At 43.4% G+C, this 27,802-nt stretch overlaps 3 protein-coding genes and 1 non-coding gene across 5 annotated transcripts; 1 reads left to right on the top strand and 3 right to left on the bottom strand.

The window, feature by feature from the left end:
- The first annotated feature begins 325 nt into the window (after positions 1–325).
- On the top strand, positions 326–2,795 carry LOC107276025 (anthranilate O-methyltransferase 2). Its single transcript, XM_015787318.3, has 4 exons — positions 326–400; positions 496–903; positions 1,720–1,989; positions 2,424–2,795. Exons 1-4 carry the CDS (start codon positions 326–328, stop codon positions 2,793–2,795), a joined length of 1,125 nt encoding a protein of 374 aa, XP_015642804.1.
- Positions 2,796–8,888: 6,093 nt separating this feature from the next.
- Positions 8,889–13,126, bottom strand: LOC4340863 (mannan endo-1,4-beta-mannosidase 6-like). Its single transcript, NM_001421588.1, has 5 exons — positions 12,606–13,126; positions 11,064–11,261; positions 10,202–10,324; positions 9,913–10,124; positions 8,889–9,832 (listed from the first exon to the last, which is right to left on the bottom strand). Exons 1-5 carry the CDS (start codon positions 12,993–12,995, stop codon positions 9,433–9,435), a joined length of 1,323 nt encoding a protein of 440 aa, NP_001408517.1. The 5' UTR covers positions 12,996–13,126; the 3' UTR covers positions 8,889–9,432.
- Positions 13,127–16,368: 3,242 nt separating this feature from the next.
- Positions 16,369–17,448, bottom strand: LOC112939379 (uncharacterized). Its single transcript, XR_010741991.1, has 2 exons — positions 16,941–17,448; positions 16,369–16,750 (listed from the first exon to the last, which is right to left on the bottom strand). It is a non-coding gene; the product is annotated as an uncharacterized protein (transcript).
- A 2,569-nt stretch (positions 17,449–20,017) lies between these two features.
- On the bottom strand, positions 20,018–22,867 carry LOC4340862 (putative E3 ubiquitin-protein ligase SINA-like 9). 2 transcript variants are annotated; one of them, XM_015785892.3, is made up of 2 exons: positions 22,553–22,867; positions 20,018–20,827 (listed from the first exon to the last, which is right to left on the bottom strand). In XM_015785892.3, exons 1-2 carry the CDS (start codon positions 22,850–22,852, stop codon positions 20,789–20,791), a joined length of 339 nt encoding a protein of 112 aa, XP_015641378.1. In that variant the 5' UTR covers positions 22,853–22,867; the 3' UTR covers positions 20,018–20,788. The 2 variants fall into 2 exon arrangements, with proteins under 2 accessions (XP_015641378.1, XP_015641377.1); XM_015785891.3 differs by having other exon boundaries at positions 20,018–20,807.
- Positions 22,868–27,802: the final 4,935 nt, after the last annotated feature.

Genomic DNA, 27,802 nt, shown 5'->3' with positions numbered 1-27,802 from the left:
CTCTTAATCCTGTGAAATACTCCAGAATTGTTTATATTCCAGGATGGAGGGAGTATATTTTGTTACATATCAAATAAGTATGCTTGATACAAACATACTGTACATAAAACTTAAATAATTACTTGTATGTGCAAAACGAAAATAAATAAAACTTTCATGTTGAAAGTATGTTGCCCATGGGGATGCACGGGTTGATGCCAAATTGCAAGTAGTACAATATAATAGCAGAAGATACTCGCTCCATCTCTCTATAAAACGGGCCATTGGAGGAGTTTGAGAGCAGGAAATCTAATAGGGTCAAACAGCCATACACAGCGAGTGCCATATGGAGATAGAGCGAACCCTACACATGGTTGGAGGGGACGGAAATGACAGCTATGCCACTAATTCTAGGCTATCTGTAGTTCTCTGCTCAATTCCGTACATACATACGCTCGCGTCGACGTTGCTAGTTTGCTCTAGCTCTTATTGATTTTACTGTTCGATGATCTGCAGATGAAGGCCATCATGGAGACCAAGCCAGTGCTATGCAAGGCAATAGAGGGGGGTTTTGCGTCCCTATCCTCTCCAGCTCCAGCGAAGATCGTTATAGCTGACCTTGGTTGCTCGTCGGGTCCCAACACGCTGCTAGTCGTGTCGGGAGTGATTGGCATGATCTCCACCAGTGGCTACTCGGAAAAGACGGAACTGCAGTTCTTCCTTAATGACCTACCTGGCAATGACTTTAACTACGTCTTCCGGTCGCTGCAGCAGCTCAAGCAGCAACTTGCCGACCGGAAGGAGGGATTGTTGGAGCCACCATACTACATCGCTGGTCTACCGGGATCGTTCTACACCAGGCTCTTCCCTTGCCAGAGTGTCCACCTCTTCCACTCTTCCTACGCCCTCATGTGGCGCTCCAAGGTACGCTCTGCATACAATCAAATTATCGCAAAATTGACAAAAATGCAAGAGAAAATCTGATCACCTATAGAACTGCACAACATTTTTTTTCTCACGGGAAGGGGACCCCTGCACACGAACCACTACACAAACACAACAAGTATTTGACAAATTAAATGTAGCTAAACGTGCAGTCTTCACAAATTTGAAATCGTTTGAGATCGTTTGGCTGGCCAAATATTTATTATAAACTCTCATATCTTTTTTTTCTTTTGAAAATAAGGTATTTTTGTAGGCGGTTCTTTATGATGTCCAAACTTTGAAAGTTCATAGAAAACCCATTTTAAATCTGATTGAGGTGAACCATAGTCAAGATAGTTGTTTTAGGGACATAAAGTCTCCCATAGTTTTGAAATGCTTTATAACTGGTAAGTAGCCTACACGTGAATGAGAGGATATCGGTTTGAATTCTATATTTCGCATGAAAAATCGTGTGATTTGTGAGTAACTATTGCTGTATAAATGCTCACTAAGTTATAAATATTTTTTGGGTGTTTCCCATGAAAAATGAAAAATCAGAAATTTTCACAAGCTGTTGTGGATCCACTTGTACAAATCGCTGATTTCTCGAGGACCTCAATCAGAGGCAATTTGTACAGGCGGTTAATAATCTAGTATTTATTATAGATCCGCCTATATAAATCAGTTATCAACTGCCTCCACAAATGGTTTTCCTGGTAGTGATATGTAATATTTGTCTTTTTATATTGACATTATATAAATCAATGATCAGCATTACATTATAATCCTCCCTGCAAAAAAAATCCATGGTGAAAGGTCCCTGAAGAGCTCTCAAGTGGCGTCCATCTGAATAAAGGCAACATCTACATCGGAAAAGCTACGCCATCACATGTCGTCAAATTGTTCCAGAAGAAGTTCAAAGAGGACTTTTCATTGTTCCTCACACTGCGCCAAGAGGAACTCGTAAGTGGCGGCCGCATGGTGCTAACATTCCTAGGCCGAAAGAGCTCACAAATGCTGGCGCATGGCGACGTCGGCACCATGTGGGAATTGCTCGCCCAAGCTCTCCAAATTTTGGTCCAAAAGGTATTAACATAGTTTCCCCTCCTACTTTATTTGGTGCCGGAAGAGCTAAACTTAATAGTCTCAACATAAAAAAAAAAGACAGAATCAATTATTAGGGACTTCTTTGGAGCTCACAAATCGTATGCATAAATATTTAGTTCACATCCATTACTAGAAAAAAAATATATTTGTGCAGATGGCCAAAACACATTTTTGCAGGCGGCCATAACCTGCACCTGTAACTAAAGGCCTGTGAAAATCGATGATTTTTGCAAGCGGGGAAAAATTAGATTCCTCTCTACATAACTTGGTAGGTGTATATTCACAGCTAAAAATAAGATCCGCCTGTAAAATTTATGAGCCCTCGCTGTGAAAAATCGTTATCCTTAATTTCGATCGAACCCGTTCGGAATTTCCATTTGAAATTAAGGAGGTGTTCAATCTTGTGCCAACAGGGGCGCGTGAAGGAAGAGGATCTGACCACCTTCAACCTGCCGTTCTACGCGCCATCGGTGGACGAGGTAACAGAGCTGATCGAGGAGAGTGGGCTCTTCGACGTCGAGCACACGGGCGTCTTCGAGTCGAGTTGGGACCCCCACGATGACTCCAAGTCCAACGGCGATGTGGTGGCCGACTGCGCCCGCAGCGCCGACAGCATCGCGAACTGCAGCATCAGGGCCGTCATCAAGCCGCTAATCACGGACCACTTCGGCGAGTCCATCGTTGACGAGCTCTTCCAGGTGTATGTCCCCATTGTTGCCAAGCATCTTGAGAAAGGAAGGGCTATGTACCCTGTCATTGTTGTCTCCTTGAAGGGAAGGCTCTAAAAACTGGACACACCGGCCGGTAGCCCATATAGTGTGCTATTCTTATGAACTTATATGTTATGTATGTTTGAGTCATATACTTTTCATAATGTAATTTAAACCAACCTCCCTATCGAAATTGTATCGCGGCGCCTACAAATCGGGCGCCCGAACGTTGTTTCACCAAGTAGATCGAACATGTTTCACTAAATAGATTGAAAATGTTTCAGTCTTTTAAAAAGCTGAAACACAACCAAATCACCTCATGAAACATTTTGCTATAACGTATGAAACAACAATTTCCAAAAATCAGGCGCTGTTAAACTCTATAAAAAAAACAATATTTCAGCAGATAAGGAAATAATGTTTCAATTCTTAAAAAAAAGTAAAATACGGTCAGATCACTAGATGAAACAATTTGCTCAACATATGGAACAAACGACTTGAAGCTATTGCAACACTTAAATCCCATGTACATCGACAACCCATGTATCCATCAAGTTAAAATTATTAAAACCGTATCAAGATCCACTGCAACATTAGATTCATACATAGTAAAACATCACGAGTACATTAGCTGAAACATTGTTGGTGGAACAAAAAATGAAACGGATCCCCTTAATAGGGCGTTTCCATTATATCCGGGCAACTTTGCAACGGGGTGCACTGTGGTGGGGACGCGTGGGGGCGCGGGCGCATGTGGGGCCCGATTTTTCTGGCACGCGTCGGGAGCCCGATCGCTGGCGTTTTCCAAATTGTATTCAAGTACTCCTTGTATCACAATCCTGTGTATACTAATTAATCTTACCACTTAACCTGTCCATCGACCTCCTTCCTCATGTTGCACACAATCTGCAACCACCGTCTCCCAAGAAAAAAAAAACTAATTAAGGGCATGTTTGGGGTTTCTAACAGCTACAGCTTCTCCCACCCCATAAGTGGTTGTTGAAGAAACAAGCAGAGCTCATGCTTTCTGCACAATCGGCTCCCACCCCAGATTTATTCCCAGTAGCATAGCTCAAAAAAATAAATTTTCTTAACACATAGGCCATCTTGTAGCCTATAGTTTATGAGCCGAAAGATCTACCCTAAACCAATCGGCGTTTTTTTTTTCTTTTTGAAAGCCATAAGCCCTTTCTAGCTTTTCTTTTTTTTTTTTTGCTCATAAAGTTGAGACGGGACTCCACAATTAAACATAAGGCTTCAAAGCCATTGGCTTATAAACCATGTAAGCCAAAAAGTTGGCTTAAAAGTATAAGCCAATAAATCTAAATCTAGAGGACCTTAATATCCATGATAACACATGTATCTTTCTAGTTAGATAAATGAGAATAGCAAAAATGTTCAAAGTGTTTTAATCCTTCATAATTTTACTAGATGTGGGATTTTCTTTTTAGCATAACCAAAGAGAGACAATATATAGTGTAAACCACATCTATTGTGGAAACTTAGAAATTACCATTAGATCTAAAAATAGATACTTAAGATCTGTCCGCATCACATTTTTAATGTTGGTGACGTGGACAAAAATCTCATGCATCAATCCAGGAGTAGTTTATACGTTTCCACTATTTCACTACATACTTTCCCATCCAAACATGTGATAATATGAATCCTTAAGAAGGCATATTTTCTAATATAAATATAAAATTTTGTACCATTTTTATCTCTATGTAAAATTTCTCTAACTAAAAAATATATATATGCTTATGCACGCACAGAATATATTTGAAGTATTAATTGTGTACTTGTAACTGCAGGCACCTGGTGATCTTAAGGAGAGTAGAATCCCTTTTTATGATAGCGATGAGAGCTTGAGGCTATCGAGGCGTCGACAAATCGTCACACAGATGCTTATGCTCAGCGGTTTAGGAAGGATTTCAAGCAGTTCTTAGAGCCCGAGGGCCTAGAGGTCAAATGGTTATCTCAGTGTACGTCGTCAGGTGGTCACACAAACCTAATTCTGAGTTCTCTCACTACTCAGGAAACCCTTTTCAGTCCCGGTTTGCAACTCTTTTAAGTCCCAGGTTACAAACTGGAACCCTGAATCCGTGTATCTTTAGTCCCGGGTGAAGTAACCAGGCCTAAACATGGTAGTGATACCGTCTTTAGTCCTGGTTTCTCTTTTTTTCCATTGTTTTTAGCTGCTTGCATATTCTTTTTTTCATCCTTTTTTTCCAACAATCACATATCGAAATGCAAAACATCAAAATTATTTTTTCCAACGCCACAGATGAAATGCAACAAAATCAAAATTAACATCACAGATTGACATCACAAAATCATCAACAAATTAACATCACAAAATCATCCACAAATTTACATCACAAAATCATCCACAAATCATCCCCGGTGCCGCCCGCCTCTGCTGACGGAGAAGGGAAGGGGAGGAGGGGGAGGAGAGGGGAGGGGGAGGAGGAGAAGGAGGGCCCCCGGTTGTTCGGCCGCGCTTCGCCGGCCTGCGCCACGCCGATGGGGCCGCCGCCACCCCGCGCCACGCCGATGGGACCACCCCCGCGCCCTCCCTCGTCGCAGCCGATGCCGCCACCTTCTGCTACGACCAGAGGATGGCAGGGAAGGAGGTCGCCCTATGCCGCAGATAGAGAGGGGAAGGGGTAGAGAGGAGGAGGGGAGGAAGGAAGCCACCAGCTGCCCACTGCCAATGGAAAGGGGAAAGGGAGGAGAGGAGGAGACGGGAAGAGAGGATCGGAGACTGGATCGGAGGAGTTACGGAGGACGTGGGAAGTTCGATCTGGAGATAAGGTCGAGGATTCGATTGAGGAGATAATAATAAGGTGGAGAGGCGCGTGCGTCTTCGCGCACTTTTCTGGATTTTTAGTCCTGGATGCTTCTACCTGATATCTTTAGTCCCAATTGGTAATACGAACCGAGATTAAAGATTCTTGGGGCCTGACATGGTTTGCCAACTTTTTGGGGTACTGCTAGTGGGGCGGGTGATCGCTTCCCCCTCCCCTTAGCGATCACCCGTCCCTCCCCCCTATACACTCTTCTTCTCTCCCTTCCTCCTCCCCTTCTTCTCTTCCTACTACAGTATACCATAAAATTTTAAAAAATAAAAATAACAAAGTTGAAAAAAATTATGGATAGAAATACTATATATAAAAAATTTGAATTCAAATTCAAATTTGAAATAGGTATGTAAACTTTTGACATATAAACTTTGGGTCTATAAACTAATATTTGAATTCAAATTTAAATTTGAATCAGGTATGTAAACTTTTGACTTATAAACTTTGGGTCTATAAACTTTAGAAGTATAGAAATACTATATATAAAAAATATTTGAATTCAAATTCAAATTTGAATCGGATATAATTCAAATTTAAATTTGAATTGGGTATGGAAACTTTTGACTTATAAACTTTGGGTCTATAAACTTTAGATGTATAGAAATACTATATATAAAAAATATTTGAATTCAAATTCAAATTTGAATCGGGTATATAAACTTTTGACTTATAAACTTTGGGTCTATAAACTTTAGGTGTATAAACTTGAGATGTATAGAAATACTATATATAAAAAATATTTGAATTCAAATTCAAATTTGAATCAGATATATAAATTTTTGATTTATAAACTTTAGGTCTCTAAACTTTAGATATGTAAACTTGAAGTGTATAAACTTTATGTGCATATATTTACTAAAAAGGGAAAGTAATGCGGTGCCAAAAAAGGAAACAGGAGAGGGAGAGGGGGACGCCACGGGCGATCGCTAGGGGCGATCGATCGCCCGTTAGCCATCTCGAACTTTTTGAACCGGGACTAATATCAAAAAGTTTCGGTGGGTTTTTTAACCGGGACTAAAAATAATCTTTAGTCCCGGTTCCTATTCAAACCGGGACTAACGTGGTTTTTGCACCACCTAGCCAAGATCAGTTTTCTAGTAGTGACTCAACCATTGGAGCCCATACCGATCTCTTTAAATGACATGGCATTGAAGGTGAGCTGGTCAATTTCTTCACTTTTATTATCAGCCACAACCAAAATTCAAATTTCAAATCACTTGAAACCAGTACAGATCTCTTGATTCTGATATTCTTTTTTCATAGTTTACTTTTCAGCATTAACTTTTTCTCCCTCCATCCAAAAGTCTAACAATTCTTTTTTTTCACCAAAATCAAGAAATATTTGATTCATCCACCATATGTAAAACCAACAAACTATACACATGCATACAACCAATAAGCAGTAAGATGACTTATAGGGTAAAATTTAATTCAACATATAAAAACTACAAATAGACCTTAGACTTTTAAAACAAAACAAAAAATGAAATTGATCTTAGACTTTTGAATGGATGGAGTAAGTCACTAGGAACACGTATATAAAAGTTTTATCTATAAATTATTATTTATCGATCGCCATTAAGCGTTATGGCTTATAACCAGCAATAGAAAAGGCACAAGTGTATTATCGCTTTTAAGTACATCTCTGGGTCACATTGGTTGCTTGATAATGTGACACCAAGGCTCCTAACTCTACTTTTCTAATCTTTTATTTACTTCTAGGGCATGATCAATAAAGAAAAGATCAATTCCTTCTACATGCCCTCTCATTGCCCTCTGAATAAGGACGTAATTAAATAGGATCATAGAAGATAAGGGTTCATTTGAAATCATCAAGAGTATACTGATCCAAGATATATTCAGTGGTGTGGATATATCCTTTATCAATCCAAACATGATGGACTTGGGGATAGGAGCAGCGCATACGAGCCATTAATAGTGCATCATTTTGGATCGTCAAAAGAAATGATAGATGAGTTCACGAGAACGATGGAGCGGCACATGATCAGCTCAGTGGGCATGGAAGTTTTGCTGGCTGCTGAAGCTGATTACCCATTCATTAGCCTTCATCTACATATGCTTTCATTCAAGCTAGTATTGTAATTAAATTTGTAATTCATATAGTATTTACTTACAAGGTACCGAATAGTTTGGACCTTACATTTGATTGGCGATGATGCCTATCTTCGGTGGGTACTGTTTTGATTCCCATAAAGACGGATGCAGGGGAAAATAGAATTAAATTTAAAAATATACTGTTCCTCCAATTTTTTATTTAAGAATAGTCAGGATGTAAATTTTTTTACAGAAATATACCGTCGATCTCGCATAATCATTGCGCGAAAATAACGCGGACGTGATGTCACGGACGGTATCGCGCGGTAAAAGCGCGAGAGCGCACGGTCTCGCACGACGACAGCGCGAGACCGCACGGTCTCGCGGAACCAAAGAGCGAGACCGAACGGTCTCGCTGATTGAAAGAGCGATACCGCACTGACATGCCAGATAATTAGTGATTAATTATCTTGATTAGCGATTAATTAATAATTAATTAATCGCTAATCAGAATAATTAATTACTAATTATTATTAGTTAATAGTTAATTAGGTAATTAACCATTGACGGCCGGGACTGCCATGCCGGTGTCGCTGCTTCAACCAGCGATACCGAGCGGACTAACTCTTTGCTTCCGCGAGACCGCGTGGTCTCGCGTCGCTATCGCGCGATACCGCACGGTCTCGCGCTTTCATCGCGCGATACCGCTGGTGACGTCATGTCCACGTCATTTTCGCACAACGGTTACGCGAGATCGATGGTATATTTGTACAAACAAATTTTCATCCTGAATATTCCTGAAAAAAAATTAGATAAACAGTATATTTTCAAATTTAATTCGGGGAAAATATGCAATGGAAACTACATATGTACTGGAAATGATTTGCGCTATATATTGTTCCTGTACGGGATGCATGTAGTCCGGAGTACGGGGCATTTAACTACTTGCCACTCTTAAGAAGTGATGATAACATATTTACCACTCCTTGTCTATGACAAATGGACCCTCGTGTCTATAACATGCGAGCCAGTGACAAAAATGTTATCATCCCTTGTAAGAGTGGCAAATAGTTAATTATTCCCCAAAGTACTGCACATGCTTTCATCACAACTATAAAAAACTTGGTAAGGCTTCAAACGAAGAACTAGCGTATTATTCCTTTGTCTTACCATAATTGGTAAGGTTTTTTTTTTCCAACAAACTATGTAATTTATAACTGAATCTACCCTGCCAAAGTCACGTATACTTCTGGTCTCGAGAATCGGGATCATATCTTGCACCGCATATAGCGCATACTAATACAGGGTTACAAAACATGTTTTTGTTCACGCGCAATGCAACCACAGAATGCCGTGAAAAAAAACAACGAATAAAACGTCATGATTGGCCTCATATGGCCAATACAGAAACGTTTCTAAAACTACCCTTGCTATTCCTGTGACTGACTATGAGCAAATTAAGTTTAATATGCACCTTGAGAGAATCGTTTATAGGGATATATATTGCTGACGGCCATAAAAATGTGGTCGAGAATCAAGAATACTGCTAAACCATGTGAATATATATCATTACCATGTTGAGATTCAATAGCCACCGGCAAAGAACTGCCTCCCTGCCGTTGTTGAAAACTTGAAGTTGATTCTCTACTGGCAGTCTGTCACTCAAGCTATCAGCACTCGACAGCATGTTTACTATACAGGCTTCTCTGTCCATGGTTTGCTTCTCGAATGATGCTGCAAAAAGAGTTTGTGTTTTATAGAACGGGAATTTTCTGTACCAGTAGCAGCAGTCTTTAGGGTGGTATTGAGCATTGCCACCCAGGGTCTCCTTCTCCATACAGCCTTTGCAAACGACATGACTGATTGGTTATCAAACTATAAGTCGAGGGACGATCCCGTGCCACAACGGAGAAATTATCACCATACATGTGTGTTCCTTCAACCATCAACTGCCAGATAAGAGCACCACTACCCGCCTGCAGCTTTCTTGCCGAATCATAGATTTTATCATAAACAATTCTTAGAATAATGTCTCTATCAACTGTGCTGTTACTGTTTGCATCTGAATGCTGGAGGTAGCCTACTTCTGTAAATAGGACAGGTTTTTTCAAGATTTGTTCACTGTCATTCAGGTGTGAATCAACCCAATTGGAAAGATATCTGACTTTTTCTTCCAAGCTTGCCCTTGGTAACCTGACAACAAAAGAAATACAATGAACATCACTATAACGGCATGATACGTACCAGGAAAACTTCGGGAAAGAAATACATACCAGCTATCGGGATAAGCATGAACAGAAGCAAAATCAATATGTTCAACTGCTGAGTTTTGTATGAAGTCTGAGCAAAGTGAAGCTGCCCATTCCCCGGGATTAACACCCAGTCTTTCAGCTATTCCAGGACCATAAAACCCTTCAGTTCCAACTGTAACTAGATGATTAGTGTCCAAACTTTTTACATATGCAGCCATCTCTGCAATCCAAGCCTGTTAAGGAACCATCAGGGTTTCCACTCTGACAACTGCATTGTTGTTGAAAATGGAAATGGATAGTACCATATTACCTGAAGGTAGGGGCCAGATGAGTTGGACACACACCTAGGCTCATTCATGAGTTCCCAAGCAAATATAGCAGGTTCATCAGAGTATCTTATTCGACTGTAAGAGTTTCTTCTGGTCAATATTGCCTGTCAATAATATATTTTGTTACACTTATAGAAGTACAATGATTTGTCAATTTTGGTCAAGACTGGAGAGCATCCAGTGCTTAAATAGAAGCTACACAAACATGGCGCAAATTTCTTTTTACTTGGTGGACTGTAGTCATAATAGTTGTGAAGAACATATTTACTTTTTTTTTTTCAAATAAGTTACAAACTGTATGCAGGAAAGCCCCTAGTAGACCTAGCAAAAGAATGTTGAAGGTCCTTGGCATCCTTAATATGTGGCAAAACTGCAAAAGTATAGGTATGAAGATAAGGACGAACAACAGAATGTTTTGAAAACTTAAAAGTTTGGATATAAAACAAATGCCATTGTGATTGGCCATAGTGGTGTCTCATCAGTTAATCAAAGTCATGGCAGTCACCTAATGGTGGCCGCAAGTCCACAACACATACTCCCAGTAAATCACTCCTAGATAAAACATTGAGGATATAAAGACTGCCATCTTAGATACATTTATTTGAACCACAGAAACCATACTCCTTATATAAAACACATTTTTCTAACATAACTTCACATACAAGTAATCTATGGTAAAGATATCATATTATATTAACTATCACTGTTAATGCTACACACTGGGATCTGCTCCTGCCTATTGCTTCTTTGTCATGTAACAGCACTCAACAAAATTACAGCAAATATACAACAAAATAAATGCTGTGACAACAGAAAACAACAATCTTTGAGCTAATCAGTTACCTTCACATAATCCTTGTAGTAACGCTTAATAGTTGGATGTGAATAAAAAGAATCAGTTGAATTTGTCATATTAGCTCCAGCTGCTTGTGCCCACTGGACATATTGAGCCTTCCCTCCAAGGTTATCGAGGTTGTTCACAAGGCAAAGAATCAATCTAATATGATTTCTCCGGGCTTCATATATGACATAATCCAATACCTAAAATGAACAAAGGCCAGTTAAATGTGTATGAAGAATAACCATTAAAAAGTCTTATTAGCTGAGGTCCTGAGAGTTTCAGAGTGCTCTAAAAAAATTAAATGCACCTCCAAAAATGATACATTAAAAAAATTAATCCAGAATAGGCAAACTAGCTAGGTGCATGTGTATTGCAATGGATTTCAAATAAATATATCACAAAAGTTCTAAACTTGCAAGGTGGATTTGAAGCCAAATATCTATCCACAAATAGCCCAATTATAAGCCACATATACAAATAATCTGTTCCCCAACAAGGCACCAACATCCATACAGATTAAGTGGTAACTAGCTTCTAGGGCCAGTGCCACCAAAGACTTCAAAAGTAGGGGCTTCCCTTGGAATGGGGAGGGAGGCTAATTTAGGGCACTGCCCTCATAGATGGATTAGCATGTCAGACTACACTAATCAGTGGGAGGTAAATAGAGAGAAAACAACTCAATTGCTAAAATAGCTAGGTGCTAACCATTGAATTTATCATATTTTACTTTCATGTTTGTGTTATTTGTAAGATTATTATAGAATATTGCATACTAGTAATATGTAGTAATATGTAGGTAATAAATTATATTTGGGGATAATTATTTATTTACTAGTACAAATTCTATTTTAGATTATAATATATTTGCTTGGGATCCATAGCAATGCACAAGCACAGACATGATGGTAGTTTGCTAAAATAGCTGTTGCCTGTTGATAATGGAATGCCTGGAGGATATTATGGAGGCACTGAATTTATGGATTTAGACTACCGAAGCTCATGTCTGAAAATAGCACAGTCCAATCTGTTACAGAAGACGCTATGGCGCTACTACATGTCAATAAAAATGTGGGGCTCCTATCCTAAAAAGCACGATGTGCATATCATCATATAGATTACGGTAGCAGAAATCTAAAGCTGGTTAGGAGTAAACTAAAAGGGTTTCCATCCGATAATACTCAAATTTTAGCAAATTTCAAGGGGCGGGGGGACAGCAATTCCCCATGATTTGTAATATTCACGGTCCATCATTCTTTAATTCGTTGCTTGTTCGTCGTCAAACAAACACATTCCCCCTTAATATCGTCAGCATGGTGTCCAAAACCCCTATATTGTGCCGCACTACCACAAACGCGAAAAAAATGTGTCATGTGTCCACACACGTTCGAATCAATCGCCAACTGCAAATCCTAATCCACCAGATCGCATGCTGTGGCCTCCATTTTGGATCAAGCGCATCAGCTAAGCACGCCACAATTTGCAGGCAACATTATGGTAAACTGCGCCGATTTGAGGACGCGGGGAGGAGAAGGGGGATCCCGCACCTGGAAGACGGCCTCGCTGAAGCGGCCGGGGGAGATCTGGAGCGCGCCGGGGCCGCCGTCGCTGAACGCCCAGGTGCGGCAGACGGAGAGCCCCATCCGGCGTCCCCGGCGCAGCATCTCGGCGGCGAGCGCCGGGGACCGCGCGGGGAGGAGCCAGTAGGAGTTCCAGCCGTTGACGTAGAGCGGCGACCCCGTGTCGGCGTCGACGAAGTGGGTGCCGCGGCGCGCCGCGAAGGGCATCCGCGGCTGGAGCCACGGCACCGGCAGCTTGACCCACCCCCCACCACCGCCCCCGCCGCCGTCGTGGGTCGTCGGGAACCAGGTGAGGTAGACGACGGCGAGGAGGAGGAGGAGGCCGAGGAGGCTGTACAGCCGCCTCTCCTGCCGCATCGCTCCGCCGCCGCCGACGACGCCGCGCGCAGGAGGCGGCGGAGCGTTGGGTGTGGGCCTGTGGTGGATGGTGGCTCGCTGACTGGTGTGGCTTGGCGTTGTCAACGACTCTAGTACAAAGGTGATGTCCCGTTTCGTTTCGATGGCGTCGGCCGGCCGTTGTACGCTGCTACTACTACCGTTTCGGTCTGAAAGACGCAAACACGCACGTAGACACGCAGGCAGAGATGCCTTAAAAACTGAAAGACACTTTGCCCCTGCGTGTTTTAGTTTGGGGATTAAGGTGAAATGAGTTAGTCCATCTCTATATTTTTTTAGTATGGAATTAATGATTCCTTGTATGTTTTTAGCGAATGATATTTTTTAAAAAAATAAGACGGTGTGGTGCATATGTCATTATGTCAATGAGAATCAGGAAATGGGTTGGATTAATCTTTCTTAGGGCGCGCTCGTTAGTGTAGGTTTGGCTGTGTTGCGCGTTCAGACAGACATCAGGCGTGGAGGAGGGGGCGCTATTCAGTAACGTGGGTAGGCAAGTAATGGTGACGGTGTTGACGAGAGGTAGGTAGCCATATGCCTTTCCGTCATGGTCCGGAAACCCTATTACCTAACGGTTTTCACAGTGAGCTGAACTTTACCAAAAAGCTTGCGTGTTGTGTTTGGCCATTCACCCTTCCTTCCAGAGCAACGCACCACCATTCTTGCATCTCCAAGCTCGAGCTCACCTATTGCCCAACATATAGTGCTGTGCCCTCCCCATTGTTCTTCCTCCTTGAGCCGCCGCATTGTATTGCACAGAGGGCATCTCGAGGTCGCCTGCAGGAGTGCGAAGACAGGCGGTCGTCGAATCTCGAATCATTTCAGCAAGCACAGAGGGCAGTCGTCGTCTGCATCGTCTCCGTCGTCGTTGCAGCAAGCCTCGCAGACCACGCGCATGCCATAGGCTGCTTGGCCTAATAAGGTAGCATCCACAAGCCCACTTTGGTGTGCTGCATCGGAGGAGGAGAAAGGTGTCGTGCCTAGGCGCATCGATGCATCGTGCAGAGGGAAGGCATCAGCTGCCCGATTTCGGAATCGCTGCGGCCATTGCAGAGACCGGTCATCTCCGATCTCGTGCTGCACTGTTGAGGGGGATTTGGCGCCCTTGCATCGCCATTGTCGAAGGAAGGAGGTGCTCCTTGCTCGATCTAGCTCTTTCATTTACCGTAAGCACGCTTCCCAAACTGCTATATGTTTTATTTACAAAAACTTTGTATACATATTTTTTTTTTAGAAAAAATAAACTCATTTTCAAGTTTGTAATAGGTAATACTTAATTAATCATATACTAATAATATTTCTCGTTTCGTATGTGACAAAAAAGCAAAAGATAAATGATCTCAAACTTTAACGGAGTTGTTGGGTAGTGGGTTTGCTTCCCACATATATTTTTATTGTGCTTCTCAAACGGCTAAATAATATGTATTTTAAAGAAAACATTTGGTATAGAAGTTTTTTTAACAAAGATAAAAAAACTCAATTGTAAAATTTATAGTGATTAATATTTAATTAGTTATGCACTAATGGTTTATCTCATTTTTTTATGCGATGAAGTTGACACGTCTAAACTCTCTAACGAACTGAGCTTTAAGCCAGTGACAAAACCGATGATGGGCTCGGTTTAGTACCCTACTAGAATTTTCGTAGTGTCAAAGTTCAAAATTTTTGGCTGGCATTTTGGCGTGTGAGAGAGAAAAGAAATTAGTTTGATATGATTCCAATTTGCGTCAATAATAGAAAAGTGTGAGCACTGCCAAAATATCGGTATAGTATGGTTCAAAACTTCGGCACTACCTAAACATTAGTAGGAGAGCAACCCAAATCAGTTCTTTCGGCTATTTTGAACTGCTATCAAACAATATGCCCTACTATTATTGCGCAATTCCAGCAGTAGCTTTAATTGCTTGTATTGAAGGACAATATGTTACACGTTTTAAGGAGGCAGGTGAGGCGAACGTTGGAAGAGATAGGTGGTCTGTGTGTGTTGCTTTGGCGTGTGTTTGGTTCTAGGACAAGGTGGGATGGGATGAAACCATTTCTGATTTTGGGGTTAGGACGATTCCACCTGTGTGTTTGGTTTGTTGAATAGGACGATCCCAGTTTTTTTGTTTGGTTGAAGGGACGAGGGAGGAATGGGATGAATACCGTTTGCAACCACTGACGACGCCGTTTGCAATAACCATGGCCACCTCCGCCTCTGCCCTCACCTCCCTCTCCACCACCGAGATGCGTCGCGCCGCCAGACAGGAGGGAGCTGCCGATCTGCGGCGGGCAATGGTGTCGGCCTTCACTGCGAGCAGCTGTGGCTCGGCGACGACGGCATCGGCGAGGTCCGCGGCGGAGAGGGAGAGGCCAGATCCGTCGCCGCAGCCCTCCCCATCTCCGGATCCGCCGCCGCAGCACTCCCCATCCCCGGATCCGCCGCTACTGAGCCCGGACGGAGGAGCAGGCCGACGAAGGAGCTCGCCTCGACGAGCAGGACGGCAGCGAGCAGGTAGAGGAGCCGGTGACTCAGCGGGCCGGCGAAGGAGCAGCGCCGGCAAGCGACTCGGCAGGGGCGAGCACGCAGAGCTTCGCGAGTGGGCGGCGCGACTCGGCGAGCGGACGGCGACTCGGCGAGCGGGCGAAGGAGCGTCGCCGATAGGCGATTCAGCGGGCACGAGCACGCGCAGCTTCGCCGGCGGCGACTCGGCGGAGGAGCAGCGTGCGGAGTAGCGGCGGCGACCGACGTTGAGGTAGACGACCGGCGTCCAGGCGGAGGAGTGCGACCGACGTCGAGGTAGACGACCGGCGTCCAGGCGGAGGAGCGGCGGCAGGGTACGGGCGGCGCCACGACAGAACCGAGCGGGAGGTGGCTGGAGCGAGTGACGCCGTTCTCTCCATCCAAGTGGGATCGATTGGTCCGGCCGATTTTGGCGGATCACTTCATCCCGGATCTGGAGAGAATATTCCCATCTAGAATCATTCCATCCCACCCATCCCTCCATCCAAACAACTGGAAAAATGGGATCGACCCAACCCATCCCGTTCCATCCCACCAACCAAACACTACCTTGGTGATTTTCTCTTGCACATCATGGTACATCAGTATTGTAATTTCGGCATCTAGTATGCTTCTAGATGAACTGTTTTCTGTGGAACTTTGTATGTACGTTCTGACCAACTTGTCAAGTTTGTTCGTGGTTTGAGTACTTGACACCAACTTTGGTCTTTGGCTAACGTCATGAACCCCTATTAATAGTACGACGACTCTAAGACTTAAGTCAAAAACTAGGTGATACTCCGTGCGTTGCTGCGGAAATACATGAGGAGATTGATTGATGAAGCAACATTGTAAACCAAAACTAAACTTTGTACATAATATAAGAGCACTGTAATATGAGTCTTTATAGTATTATATCCATGACTTCCAAAACACTGTTAGCGACATACCAAAATCACGTATTGGTGCTTGTGCATGTATATATGTTTTCAGCTTTCAGTAGCAGACCAATGAAATAGGGAACAAAATGAAAAATGAACAAAATGCAAAAACTTAAATGGGTATTGCAACACCGTTAGTTATTGATCCATGGTGTAAATCAAGAACTAATATAACATACCCACCATAACTAACTAATGAGAGGAACTGGAAGAGAAAAAGAGCACATAGCAGTAAAATAGTTAAGAATGCACATACTGTTGCATGTCAATGGAGCGTCATCAGCACATGAAAGCTGCGAGATTTTAGATACAAATAAACAAATCAAGGCACAACACATAGGAGAACTCTTGTACTATACTACTAAAGCTAGCCACACAGGTGATTAGAACAGAGATCAGGAAAGTAACACTGTATCTTTCAGATAAAATATAACATACAATTCGGGGTAAAAGTGTGAAAAACTGAAGTTTTGAAGTTCAAACCTGATGTCAAACTGGTCCATGGAAAGCACAATGTGAAGCAAAGGAGGCGCATGCTGTAGAATTTGCCCGACAGGGGAAGATATCAATCATCGTCGTTCCAAATAGAAACGATACGATTGATGACCATGAATCTTGTTTTCGCTGGAGATGAGATGCACACCGCTAGAACACATGCGCTGAAAAATCTCTCAAACATAGTGCTGGCTGATCTCTGGCATCTGCAACTTATATGTGATTATACCCTGAAAAATCTGGATGAATTCAAAGAAATTTAGTAGGGGAATAAATGGGATTAATCATGGGACGTGGCCTCTGATCTCCACACTCTTGGCGACAGTTTTTGGTGCAATTATTGAAGAACGAATGCTCGATTCAGGGACGGAAGAGCCGGGGAAGGTGAACGCCATGATTTTCTCGCGAATCGCTAGCGTCGCAAACTCGTGCAGATGGCGGCTCGGGGTTGTGGTTGTGGAGCAGCCGCTTTACCCGTGGTGGTGGATGGGCCGATGCAAAAATCTTGGACTGGGCCTCGCCTGCTGGGTTTTACGTAGAAAATTACGAAAGATGATAGGGAGGCGTGGTGGGTACCGCCCGTCGAATGGAAATAAATCGCACAGCTGAGTCTCTTACTACAGATTAAATCGGACGGCTTGGTTTAATCGATGACGTGGCTCACTCCTAGAGCTGCTTTATAGTAGTAAATGTAGATAGGGGGTTCCAACTATGTAGGAAGAAAGGATTAATGTCTAGAAGTGCATCGTTGAGATCTATAATAGTAGTGAATCTTTTATGGGGTTTCTTTTTGTTTCATAACTATTCTTCATGGAAAAAGTACGTTCCCCCCCCCCCCCGAACTATTGCGACAATATGAATTATCCCCCCGAACTACAAAACCAGACATATTACACCTCAAACTATTGATACCGGATGAATTACCCCCCGACTCAACCCTGAGCGGTTTTTCTCCTACGTGGCATACACGTGGCGTCGACGTGGAAATCCAATCAGCAAAAAAAAAAGTAAAATATAGGGCCCACCTGTCATTACCTCTGTTCAGTCTTCCCCTCCCCCCTCTCTCTCAGCCTCACAGGTGCGCGTCGACGGCAGCGGGCGGCGGCAGCGGCGCGCGGACGGGCGGCGGGCGCGGCGAGTGGCGAGCGCGGCAGGGCGTGGTTGGGCCGGGGCAGGCGGCGGGCGTGGCGGGGGCGCGGCGGGTGTGGTGAAGAGGCGGCCGGTGGCCGGCGGGCGTGACGGCGCCCTGTGCCCCCCCCTGTCGCGGCGGAGGGCGGCGAAGTGGCGAGGGTGGAGGCGGCCGCCCTTCTGCTCCGAGTCCCGGCGGCCGCGGCCATCACTGCCGCCGTGCCCGAGTTCGTCGTCGTCGTCGTTGTCGTCTTCAACCTGGGGCCGTCGGTCTCTCTCTCTCTCTCTCTCACCCCTCTCTCTCGGGCCGTCGGGAGGTCGGCGCGCGGGTCGACATGGCCGTGGCCGCCGCCATTGCCGCCACCGCGCCCGAGCTCGCCGTCGTCATCTTCAATGTCCTCGGCGCCCGCCGCCCGTCTCGCCTTCCCCACCGCGCCCGCCGGAGCTCGGGGATTACGACGGCGATGACGGCGGAGGAGACAAGGTCGGCCGCGGAGGAGGCGAGGCGGCGGTGAGGCAGGCGGAAAGGCGGCGGCAGCGGCGAGGCGAGTGTGAGGCAGGGCGGAGGGGCGGCGGCGGCGGCGAGGCGAGCGCGGCGGCGGAGGAGGCGAGGCGGCAGCGAGTGACCTGGAGCCTGCCCCGGCCCCACCACGCCCCGCCGCGCCCCCGCCCCGTCCGCCGCCTGCCCCGGCCCAACCACGCCCCGCCGTGCCCCCGCCGCGCTCGCCACTCGCCGCTGCGCTCGCCGCCCGTCCGCGCGCCGCTGCAGCCGCCGACTGGCGTCGACGCGCACCTGAGAGAGAGAAGGGGGAGGGGAAGACTGAAGAGAGGTAATGGCAGGTGGGCCCTATATTTTCCTTTTTTTTTTTGCTGAATGGGTTTCCACGTCGACGCCACGTGTATGCCACGTAGGAGAAAAGCTGCTCAGGATTGAGTTGGGGGGGTAATTCATCCGGTATCAATAGTTTGAGGTGTAATATGTCTGGTTTTGTGGTTCGGGGGGGGGGGGTAATTCATACTGTCGCAATAGTTCGGGGGGGTAAAACGTACTTTTTCCATTCTTCATCGTACCGTTACTCCCCTAATTATATATGGTGGCAAGATGGGTTTGAAACCGACTTGAAGTCATGTATTGATACTTCATTGAATGATCAAGAATTTGATACAAGTTGGGATGCAATGATTGATATATAAGTTGCACGAGAACAAGTATATGCAACACCTCTACGATAACAAAAAGAAATAAGTCCCCTGTTTTTTCATGTATTGCTTCTTCCCTTCATGAGCACCTCCAAAATGAGTGAGAGCATGAACAATTTATTTAAGGACTTTTGTCTACCCAGCTGATTCAAACAGAAACTTCATCTTGCATTATGAGAAGCTTACTCAAGCTGTGTTCGGCTCTACTGGTTCTCATCCTCCCCTCCCTCGTTCTTCGTGCGTACGCTTCCCAAACTATTAGATAGTGTATTTTTTGCAAAATATTTCTATAGGAAAGTTGCTTTGAAAAATCATACTAACCCATTTTTTGAATTTTTTTAGCTAATACTTAATTAATTGTACACTAATCCATCGCTATGTTTTCCGTACGGAAGGTGAGTGTTCCCAACCCTCACCCAATAACACAGCCCCAATCTTGTCTTAAAGGGATGGCAATCAACGCTACATAACAGTCCAAACAGAGACTATACAATGGAAGAACAAGCTTCAAAGTTCTACACACGTGCGATATTTGAGAAGTTTAGGGACAACGAATCCACTTTACTCAAGTGAACAATAATATCCTGTAGCAAAAATTGCTATCTTAACATGGTGGCCTTGCATCTTGGAAGTTGAGGAATCTAGTTTAAGTAGTTGAGACTTGGGAGTTTATTTTGGCCCATAGCGTATAAGGTTTCTTGAGGGAGTAATCGTTAAAATGTTTCACATACAGTAAAGGGCTCAAATAATTTTTTTTTACTGTACATTATTTTTTTTAATATATACATACAAGCAGACGCTGTGTTTACACTTCTATACACTAATTTACATTTTAAATATTTAGAACATAACAGGTTGAAATCATACAACGGCATATCTCTCAATGGAGATATTGAGTACTATGTTGCTAGAATGGCAGAAGTCAAACGGTACCAAAAGGAAAGCTTCTGAAGGGTAAATACCTGTCCACTGCCTTGTATTTGTGACAGAAGCCTTCAGTTGCAGTCTATTTTCAGGTTTCTTTCTACTAGTTGCTTCAATTTGGTAGGAGAACATCCAATTTAGATTGCCACTCCTAAGACAAACTACTGAAAACGCATGCCCGAAGGGCGTCAGGTTATTGTTCTGGAGAAGGAAAAGGTGGTCATCCTCTCCAAGAAAAACCAGAAAAGGCACCGATACCTCAATATTTACTTCAAAAGGCTGACCATAGATGAACCTCATAACATCTGAACTATGGCTGGTAAGGAAGTGTCCTGACCAACGTCCAGTGAATCCTCTATATCCACAATTAGAGATTGGGCACACTGAAGGAGCAAAAAGACAAGCTTCTTCATGAGCATCTCTTTGTGCGTAGTTGATAAACTTGCAGCAACCCCACTTTGCATATGAGCAAGAGGACTTGATTGACTCAACAATCTTCTCCAATGCAATATTTCGAGCAAATTTGGCATCGCGAGAACAAATGTGACACTTATTGCTGAGCTTGGACCAGCAGGAAAAGCATGCTACATGGCCATTTTGGCACTGAAAATGATACAAATAAGCTGTGAACATGCAAGGCGAAGATAAGAGTATGTCTATTATAACAGAAATAGTCTGCTTAAAGTATAGTCAGGTGAAGTATGATTACAATTACAACAGAAACCAATCCAATGTGTTAGTATGTTTGTAGTAAATTGTCAAGAGTGTAGAGAATTGCTTTGATACATGTGTTAACTCTTTGCATCAGTTCTGCATATGTTTTCAGTCAAATAAATATTATGTGCTTGTATCTATAGGTAAAGGAACAGTTTACTAAACATGGTTGCAATAATGAACTGGTTTCTGAGAAAATTTATTTTTATTGGTTACCTTTGGGCAAATATGGTTCAGCATGGTCTTGAAAGCTCCTCTGGCTTCTGAGGTGTTTGATTCAGTGGTTTGTAACATATCCCATTAACAGTGGTAAGTGGATAAGTTTCTTACTTTTTAGTTCGCACTTGGTAGTTACAAAGCAAGGTGGGAGAACAATCCACCAGAAAAGCCACTCCAGCCTAAGCTGACTGGTTTAGCATGCCGTTACCATGAACTGAGAGCTGCTCCATCTCAATCCCTATCTTTAGTATTCCGGTATTCCCTTCCTCATCATGAGTGGCACTGCTTGCGAGCTCCACAACTCCCCAGTTGTGACCGAGTGACTCGCACTTGCATTAGCTGCATTCACCTCCTCCAATTCCCATTTTCCCTATCCCTCTGTCTCTCTTCCCCTCTCCATCTACCCTCTACCCATTCCCTTCCCCTCTCCCTATCAGTTCAAATTCTTCTCATTAACTGGTGGAAACATGCAATTACAGGGTAAGATGTGTAACCCTAACCAGCAAATTATTTGCTGCTCAAACAGTTGAGTGCTTATATATACAAATAAATTCCCTTTTCCATCCAAAATTGTGTATACAGTTGTGGTCATATGAACTTTTCATATACTCTCTCCTTTATATGTGACATTGGTTAGTTTGACACATGCAAGCCTGTTAGGACTTTTTCGGATTTCTCGACAAAAAAGAAACAAGAGAAATTATTGAATTTCATATGTAAGAGGGCCCATAAGTCCAACTATGCAGCCATGCAAGCGCAGAAACAGGCCATGATTGATCCAGTAGGCCACTTTTCAGAACAATGGTTACTTGTGAGTTAGGTCTGGAAAAATAAACAGTGGAAATATGTTTGGAAGGCTGCAGTTGACACAGTACATCAATTACAAGCACAACGCAGAAGCCTATTAATCTTGGATCACCACGCATTGTAATGAAATAACTTAGCATGCTTGGTTTTGTATAAGCCGAAGAATGATTGGAACACAAAGCCATTCAGTCTGTGATCCATGGCCATTATTGTTATCAAAGTAGGCTAAGAGCTAGCTGCTTAATTTCAGTTCAACGCATTGCAAGCATGACGCTAACCAATTCTAGTACCACGGTAATTTTAGCTGTTTCAACTTAATTCGTTGGAAGCGCATGGATGCTAGTACTATTGCATCCAAAAGGATGAACACATAGTGTATCTCTTATCACTAAAGGGCATAGCTAAACAAAAGAATGCTAGAGATTTTTTGTTCTTTTTATTTAAGCTGAGCTGATAATTTTGTTTCGTACCCAAACCCGAGACAACAGCATTGACCAACCCCATTTGGGAATTCCCCTTGCATAGTTCAAATTGGCACATCAAATTAAGCAACCAGCATATCAAATTGCAAGCAAACACCAAATTCCTGCACAGAATTGGACTAGTACCTGGTAGAGGGGAGGGCGGAGGGACTCGAAGCAGATGGAGCAGTCGAGCACGTCAGGGTCGATCTGCACGCTGAGGCCACCCTCGACCTCCCCGTTGGCCATCTCCTCCGCCGGCCCGCGCCGCCCGGCCGCCTCCGCCTCCGCGCCGGGCGCCGCTGGCTCGCGGCCCGCGACCGCCGAACCCCGGGCCCTGGGGGGTTCGTCCTCGGCGTCGGCGGGGCCATCGTCGCGCTTCCTCTTGTCGCGGGCGGTAGCGACGGGAGGGTCGTCGTCGGCGTCGTCCAGGGTGAACTTGGCCATGGATTTGGGAATACTGGGGAGAGAGAGAGAACTAGCTGTTGCAGTTAGCAAGTTGCAAGTGATCCGCTTACCCACGATAGCACGCAAAAGGCAAAAGCAATGGGCTTACGAGTTTTGATGGGCTCGCGAATTGGGCCATAGCCCATAACCTCGCGCCGAGCTGGTTTGGCTCGGCTAGTTATGCTAACAAGTTAAAAGCTTGGGGCCTGTTCACTTTGATGTTATTTTTGATCTTATCAAATTTTGGTAAAGTTGCCAAAAAAATGGCTGCATTTAGTTTGTTGCCAAATTTTAGTAACTATATAAGAAATCCTGCCAAAATTTAAATTTTGGTAAGTTGGATCTTTTTTGGCTCATTTGCCAGCTCATTTAGATGGTACACCCTCCGTCCCGAAATATAAGAGATTTTTGGTGGATAGGATGTATTCTAAAACTACGAATCTATACATGCTCCCTGTCTAAATTTATAATATTATGGTACGTTACATCCAACCAAAATCCTTTATATCTAGAGACTAAGGGAGTAAGTCGTGGTTCGGTCGAGAGGAGGAGATGACCTCAAGTTTTCCAAATGGCTAGAAGCAAAAGAGAGCAAGAGAGAATGGTGCTCGCCTCGCGCGAAGTCAAGCATAGGAACGAGCAGGAGAGGGGGGATCTCACTAGTGGCTAGGAACCTCACAGGACAGACGAATCCCTGTATGGCACGAGCTCGAGCTCGTCGGCCGCTTCAGGAAAGCACCCATGCTCACCGATGATGCTGGTGACTGGTGTTGCTCGCGTTCGTAAGTGATGATACACGTTGGTGATTAGGGCACAGGATGCCGGCGAACGACAAGTAACAACGGTTCCATACTTGGCACCTAGCATGGGGCGGCGGCGGGGCAAAGCTCCTCGACCTCGACGTGGAAGACGATGGGGAAGGACCCAAGAAGTGGGGCAAACGGTAGAGAGATAGCAACGGGTGAACATCTTTCTTTAAAAAAAGAGAGAAGAAGCCGATAGGTGAAGTAGGCTTTAGAGTATGAGTTATGTTAGTTACTCCCTCCGTTTCACAATGTAAGTCATTTTAACATTTCCCACATTTATATTCATGTTAATGAATCTAGGCATATATATCTATCTAGATTCATTAACATCGATATGAATGTGAGAAATGATAGAATGACTTACATTATAAAACGGAGGAAGTATGTGGGCTTATTGTTTTCTTGGACTAGCTTTGCTTGTTTTTCTTTGCATCCTGACTCAGTTTGGCTCGTGAGTAGCTCGAGCTGCGATGTTAAGTTTGCTAAGTAGAAATGATAGCTTGCCTCGTTAGCAAAAGATAACAACCCGAACAAGCTAACGAGCCACTATTTTTTCGTCCAGCTCTACTAGTGCGGAGGAGCAAGCTAGAGAGGCATGCTCACGAGAAGAGAAAGACCTTGTCGATGACTACAATTTTGGTATAAAGCTTTTTTTTAATCTAATATCAATTGAGAAACAATCATTTATTATTATAAAAAAAGTAATACATACTTCGGTTGATGGGTTATACCCAACTAATGTAAGGTACAATTGATACCAATGTATATATACACATGTATGGAATAAGACAATATGGGACAATGATTTTTATACTGGTTCAGATCTCCCGAGAACGATAATATCCCTATTTTAGTTTAGATGTATTAATCTGGAGTGTATCACTCTGAGTATAAAGAGGGAGCAAGTTAGCTAATCTAGTATAAAAATCAACAAGAACGGGATGAAAGGCTAGTTCGGCAACTGTTTTATCCCCCTGATGCTAACGAAATTCTCAGGTTGCACGTTCCACATTCGCCCAACGATGATTTTATAGCATGGCACCGCGGACCAAGGGTGCTCTAGCTTGCAATTCAACGGGAGATCCCTGTTCATTTCTGCTTGTAGCAGAGAATAAAATTTTAGATTACCGTGCCACGTTTTTCAAACTACTAAATGATGCGTTTTGTATGAAAATTTTCTATATAAAAGTTGCTCTAAATATCATATTAATCTATTTTCAAGTTTGTAATAATTAAAACTCAATTAATCACACGTTATTTTACCTCTTTTGCTTACAACACTTAATCTTTATCTTCATCTTCATCTTTAAAAGATTCAAACACCACGGAAAAAACACATGTTCCACAGAAAATCAGTATCTTTGCTTGCAGAGCAGCAAGAGACTGTCTGGCTACACAACACAATAAACACCGTATACGAATCATGGAGAAACCAAATAGAGTAAGATATGTGGAAGACGCATTCCATGCATGCGACGGTAACCTGTATGAAGGCTACAGCCCTACGTTCTGAGTTACACCAGATATAGTGGCTGCCAGCTGAGAAGGACTTTGTGATCAATCGGGACTTGACTGGCTGCTATCCTTCTAAACCAGCTTGATCCCGAGTGGAGGGCAGCAATCCTCCTCCTCTTATGGCGACCTTGGTATCTGCGGAATCATATTGTTCTTAACAACGAACAGTCATCGGTACGCTTGCAGAAACATTGTTCCTCGTCCGACAAGAATCAAATGACCCGAAAGGAAAAGCTATTAGCCAAATTGGTAGGCTAAAGATGTCAGGCCTCCCTAGCACCTCAAGGAGCCATGCATGAGATGCATTGGCGTCCACCGGCAAATGGCTGGGAAAAACTCAATGTCGCCGGTGCTTTCAACCCAGAGGATGGAAAATGAGCAATAGGGATTGTGGTCGGGGACTCGATCAGCAGGACAGACCCTCCTCACATGTTGGAAAGTCGTCAGGAAATGTGCGGCAGCCGAGGGGAAACTATTTTAACAGCTCGAGTAGATGTCCACCCGTTTATTGCATGTCATTTAAATGGTTATGAAAAAAATTAAAAAAATATGAATAAGATGGATCAATATGTAATGTATCAATCCACAAACATGCAAGTTAAAATTCAACTTCTATAGATTGTAACAAAAATAACAAACAAAACTCAAATTACTATATGTATATTTACAGTTAAATTTGTTATTTTTGTTACAACTTGTAGAAGTTGAATTTTAACTTGCATGTTTGTGGAGTGATATATTACATATTGATCTATCTTGCCAATTTTTTTAAAAATTTTTCGTAGTCATTTAGTTGACATGCAATAAACGGGTGGACGCCCACTCAAGCTATTAGAATGCATCCCCGGCAGCAGAGGAGGTAGAATTACTAGCTTGCTATGAAGGCCTTAAGCTAGTGGCCGAATGGATTCCGATGCCAGTACTGGAGGTCGAAACAGACTGCATCACCATTAATTCTTGCTAGGTTGTCGACTACGAAAGAAGAGCGGTCCAAATGGACCTTTTTGCTATGCAAGACAAAGACGGCGATGGCATTCCTGTAGGAAGTGCGTTTGATGCACTATAGACGAGAGTGTAATTGTGTAGCACATGAACTTGTTCAGCTTGCTAAATGATCGGGGCAAAGCATGGTTTAGCGTGATAGTGCACCGAATTGTGTTATGCAATATCTGAAACAAGATTGTAATCCTATTACGTAATCGATAAAGCTCTCGTTTCCCTCGACGATCCCTGGACATGGGTTCAATTATAACCACATCTCTTGGAGTAATAAAAATGTGTATAATATAATCAATTTCTTGCAGGTATAGCATACCTGCACACAGGGCCGCCCCAGATGCTCGCTATCTCCAAAGTTAATTTTCGTGTACATGCGTGCAACATATATGGAGCATCCATCTATTGGCATCGTTGTTAGTGTTCCTGCTTTAGTTTATGCAGGCCTTCCAGTTCTCCACTAGCTAATCTACTGTTCAGTAGTCAACCATTGTGATCTGTGAGATCCGATTTCGCCGCATGATCCATAATTTTCGTTGATCCATTCTGACTTCTGCGCCAATTAGTTCAGCAGTTTTCTTTAGAAGACTTTGCAGAGGAAGTTCATGATCTAGAACCACGCATCCATGCATGATCCGTCATCGATGAAAAATGATGAGAACATCTATTGTTTCTGCACTCCTTTCGTTTCTAAATATTTGACACCGTTGACTTTTTAGCACATATTTAACCGTTTGTCTTATTCAAAAACTTTTTGTGAAATATGTAAAATTATACGTATACACAAAAGTATATTTAACAACGAATCAAATGATAGGAAAAAAATTAAGAATTACTTAATTTTTTTTTAATAAAACGAACGGTCAAACATATTTAAAAAGTCAACGGCATCAAATATTTGGAAACAGAGGGAGTACATTCTTTTCAAACTATTTGACTGTCGATCTCATCTATTGCTGCTGTGTGGTGACATTTGTAGGGTTATTTTCCTAGTTCAGCTACCCTCTCTCTTAGAAAGGATGGTCCTGGTTTGTATGATCTTTTATCTCAGGCCATGTACAGCAGTACAGGGGATTTCATGTATCCTAAACTGTCTTTGATATAACTAGAAAAAATACACGTACGTTGCAACGGGTGGAGGCTATTTTAATTTTCTTATTTTTTATATGGTTTAGTGTCAGGGTTATAGATACCACATAGCTAATAGTAGTTGACTGAATCTTAGCAGGACACACCACATACCATATCCTATACGGAAACAACCTGCGGATATAGGAGGAGTTCCGGATAAGGAAAGACAACCAGAGTTCTACATGGAAACGACAAGGACTACTCGAATTGTATCCATATTTGTTTCCGTAGTTCTACTTGGACAAGGGGACACCTATGGGTATAAATACAAGGCCCCCTAGGAGGAGAGGGGGCACCCACAATCAACATACACGGATCAATAGATTAAGACAGAAGATCAACATACAAGCCAACATATGCTAAGACAAGCCGCCAGATGTCGACATTAGAGATACGCCTGGATCGACCCTATCCGGTACCTACAGAGGCCGGCCGTAGGGATCTAGCGTTGTCTCTGATCTCGCCAGGCACGAACTCGAGGAGGAAGACTACCCTGTTGTCG

The sequence above is a fragment of the Oryza sativa genome, chromosome 6, assembly GCF_034140825.1.
Source record: "Oryza sativa Japonica Group chromosome 6, ASM3414082v1".
Taxonomy (NCBI): domain Eukaryota; kingdom Viridiplantae; phylum Streptophyta; class Magnoliopsida; order Poales; family Poaceae; genus Oryza; species Oryza sativa.
The sequence above is the reverse complement of the archived record's forward strand: the minus strand, read 5'-3'. Positions and strand labels throughout refer to the sequence as shown.

Coding starts and splice junctions, on each gene's coding strand:
- LOC4340863 (NM_001421588.1), bottom strand. CDS start 12,995: ATGCGGCAGGAGAGGCGGCTGTACAGCCTCCTCGGCCTCCTCCTCCTC. Junction 11,262..12,605: donor TCAGCGAGGCCGTCTTCCAG/GTGCGGGATCCC, acceptor TGTTCATTTTAG/GTATTGGATTATGTCATATA. Junction 9,833..9,912: donor CATGCTTATCCCGATAGCTG/GTATGTATTTCT, acceptor TTTTGTTGTCAG/GTTACCAAGGGCAAGCTTGG.
- LOC4340862 (XM_015785891.3), bottom strand. CDS start 22,852: ATGGCCAAGTTCACCCTGGACGACGCCGACGACGACCCTCCCGTCGCT. Junction 20,808..22,552: donor TCCGCCCTCCCCTCTACCAG/GTACTAGTCCAA, acceptor TATCATTTTCAG/TGCCAAAATGGCCATGTAGC.
- LOC107276025 (XM_015787318.3), top strand. CDS start 326: ATGGAGATAGAGCGAACCCTACACATGGTTGGAGGGGACGGAAATGAC. Junction 401..495: donor CCACTAATTCTAGGCTATCT/GTAGTTCTCTGC, acceptor GATGATCTGCAG/ATGAAGGCCATCATGGAGAC. Junction 1,990..2,423: donor TCCAAATTTTGGTCCAAAAG/GTATTAACATAG, acceptor TTGTGCCAACAG/GGGCGCGTGAAGGAAGAGGA.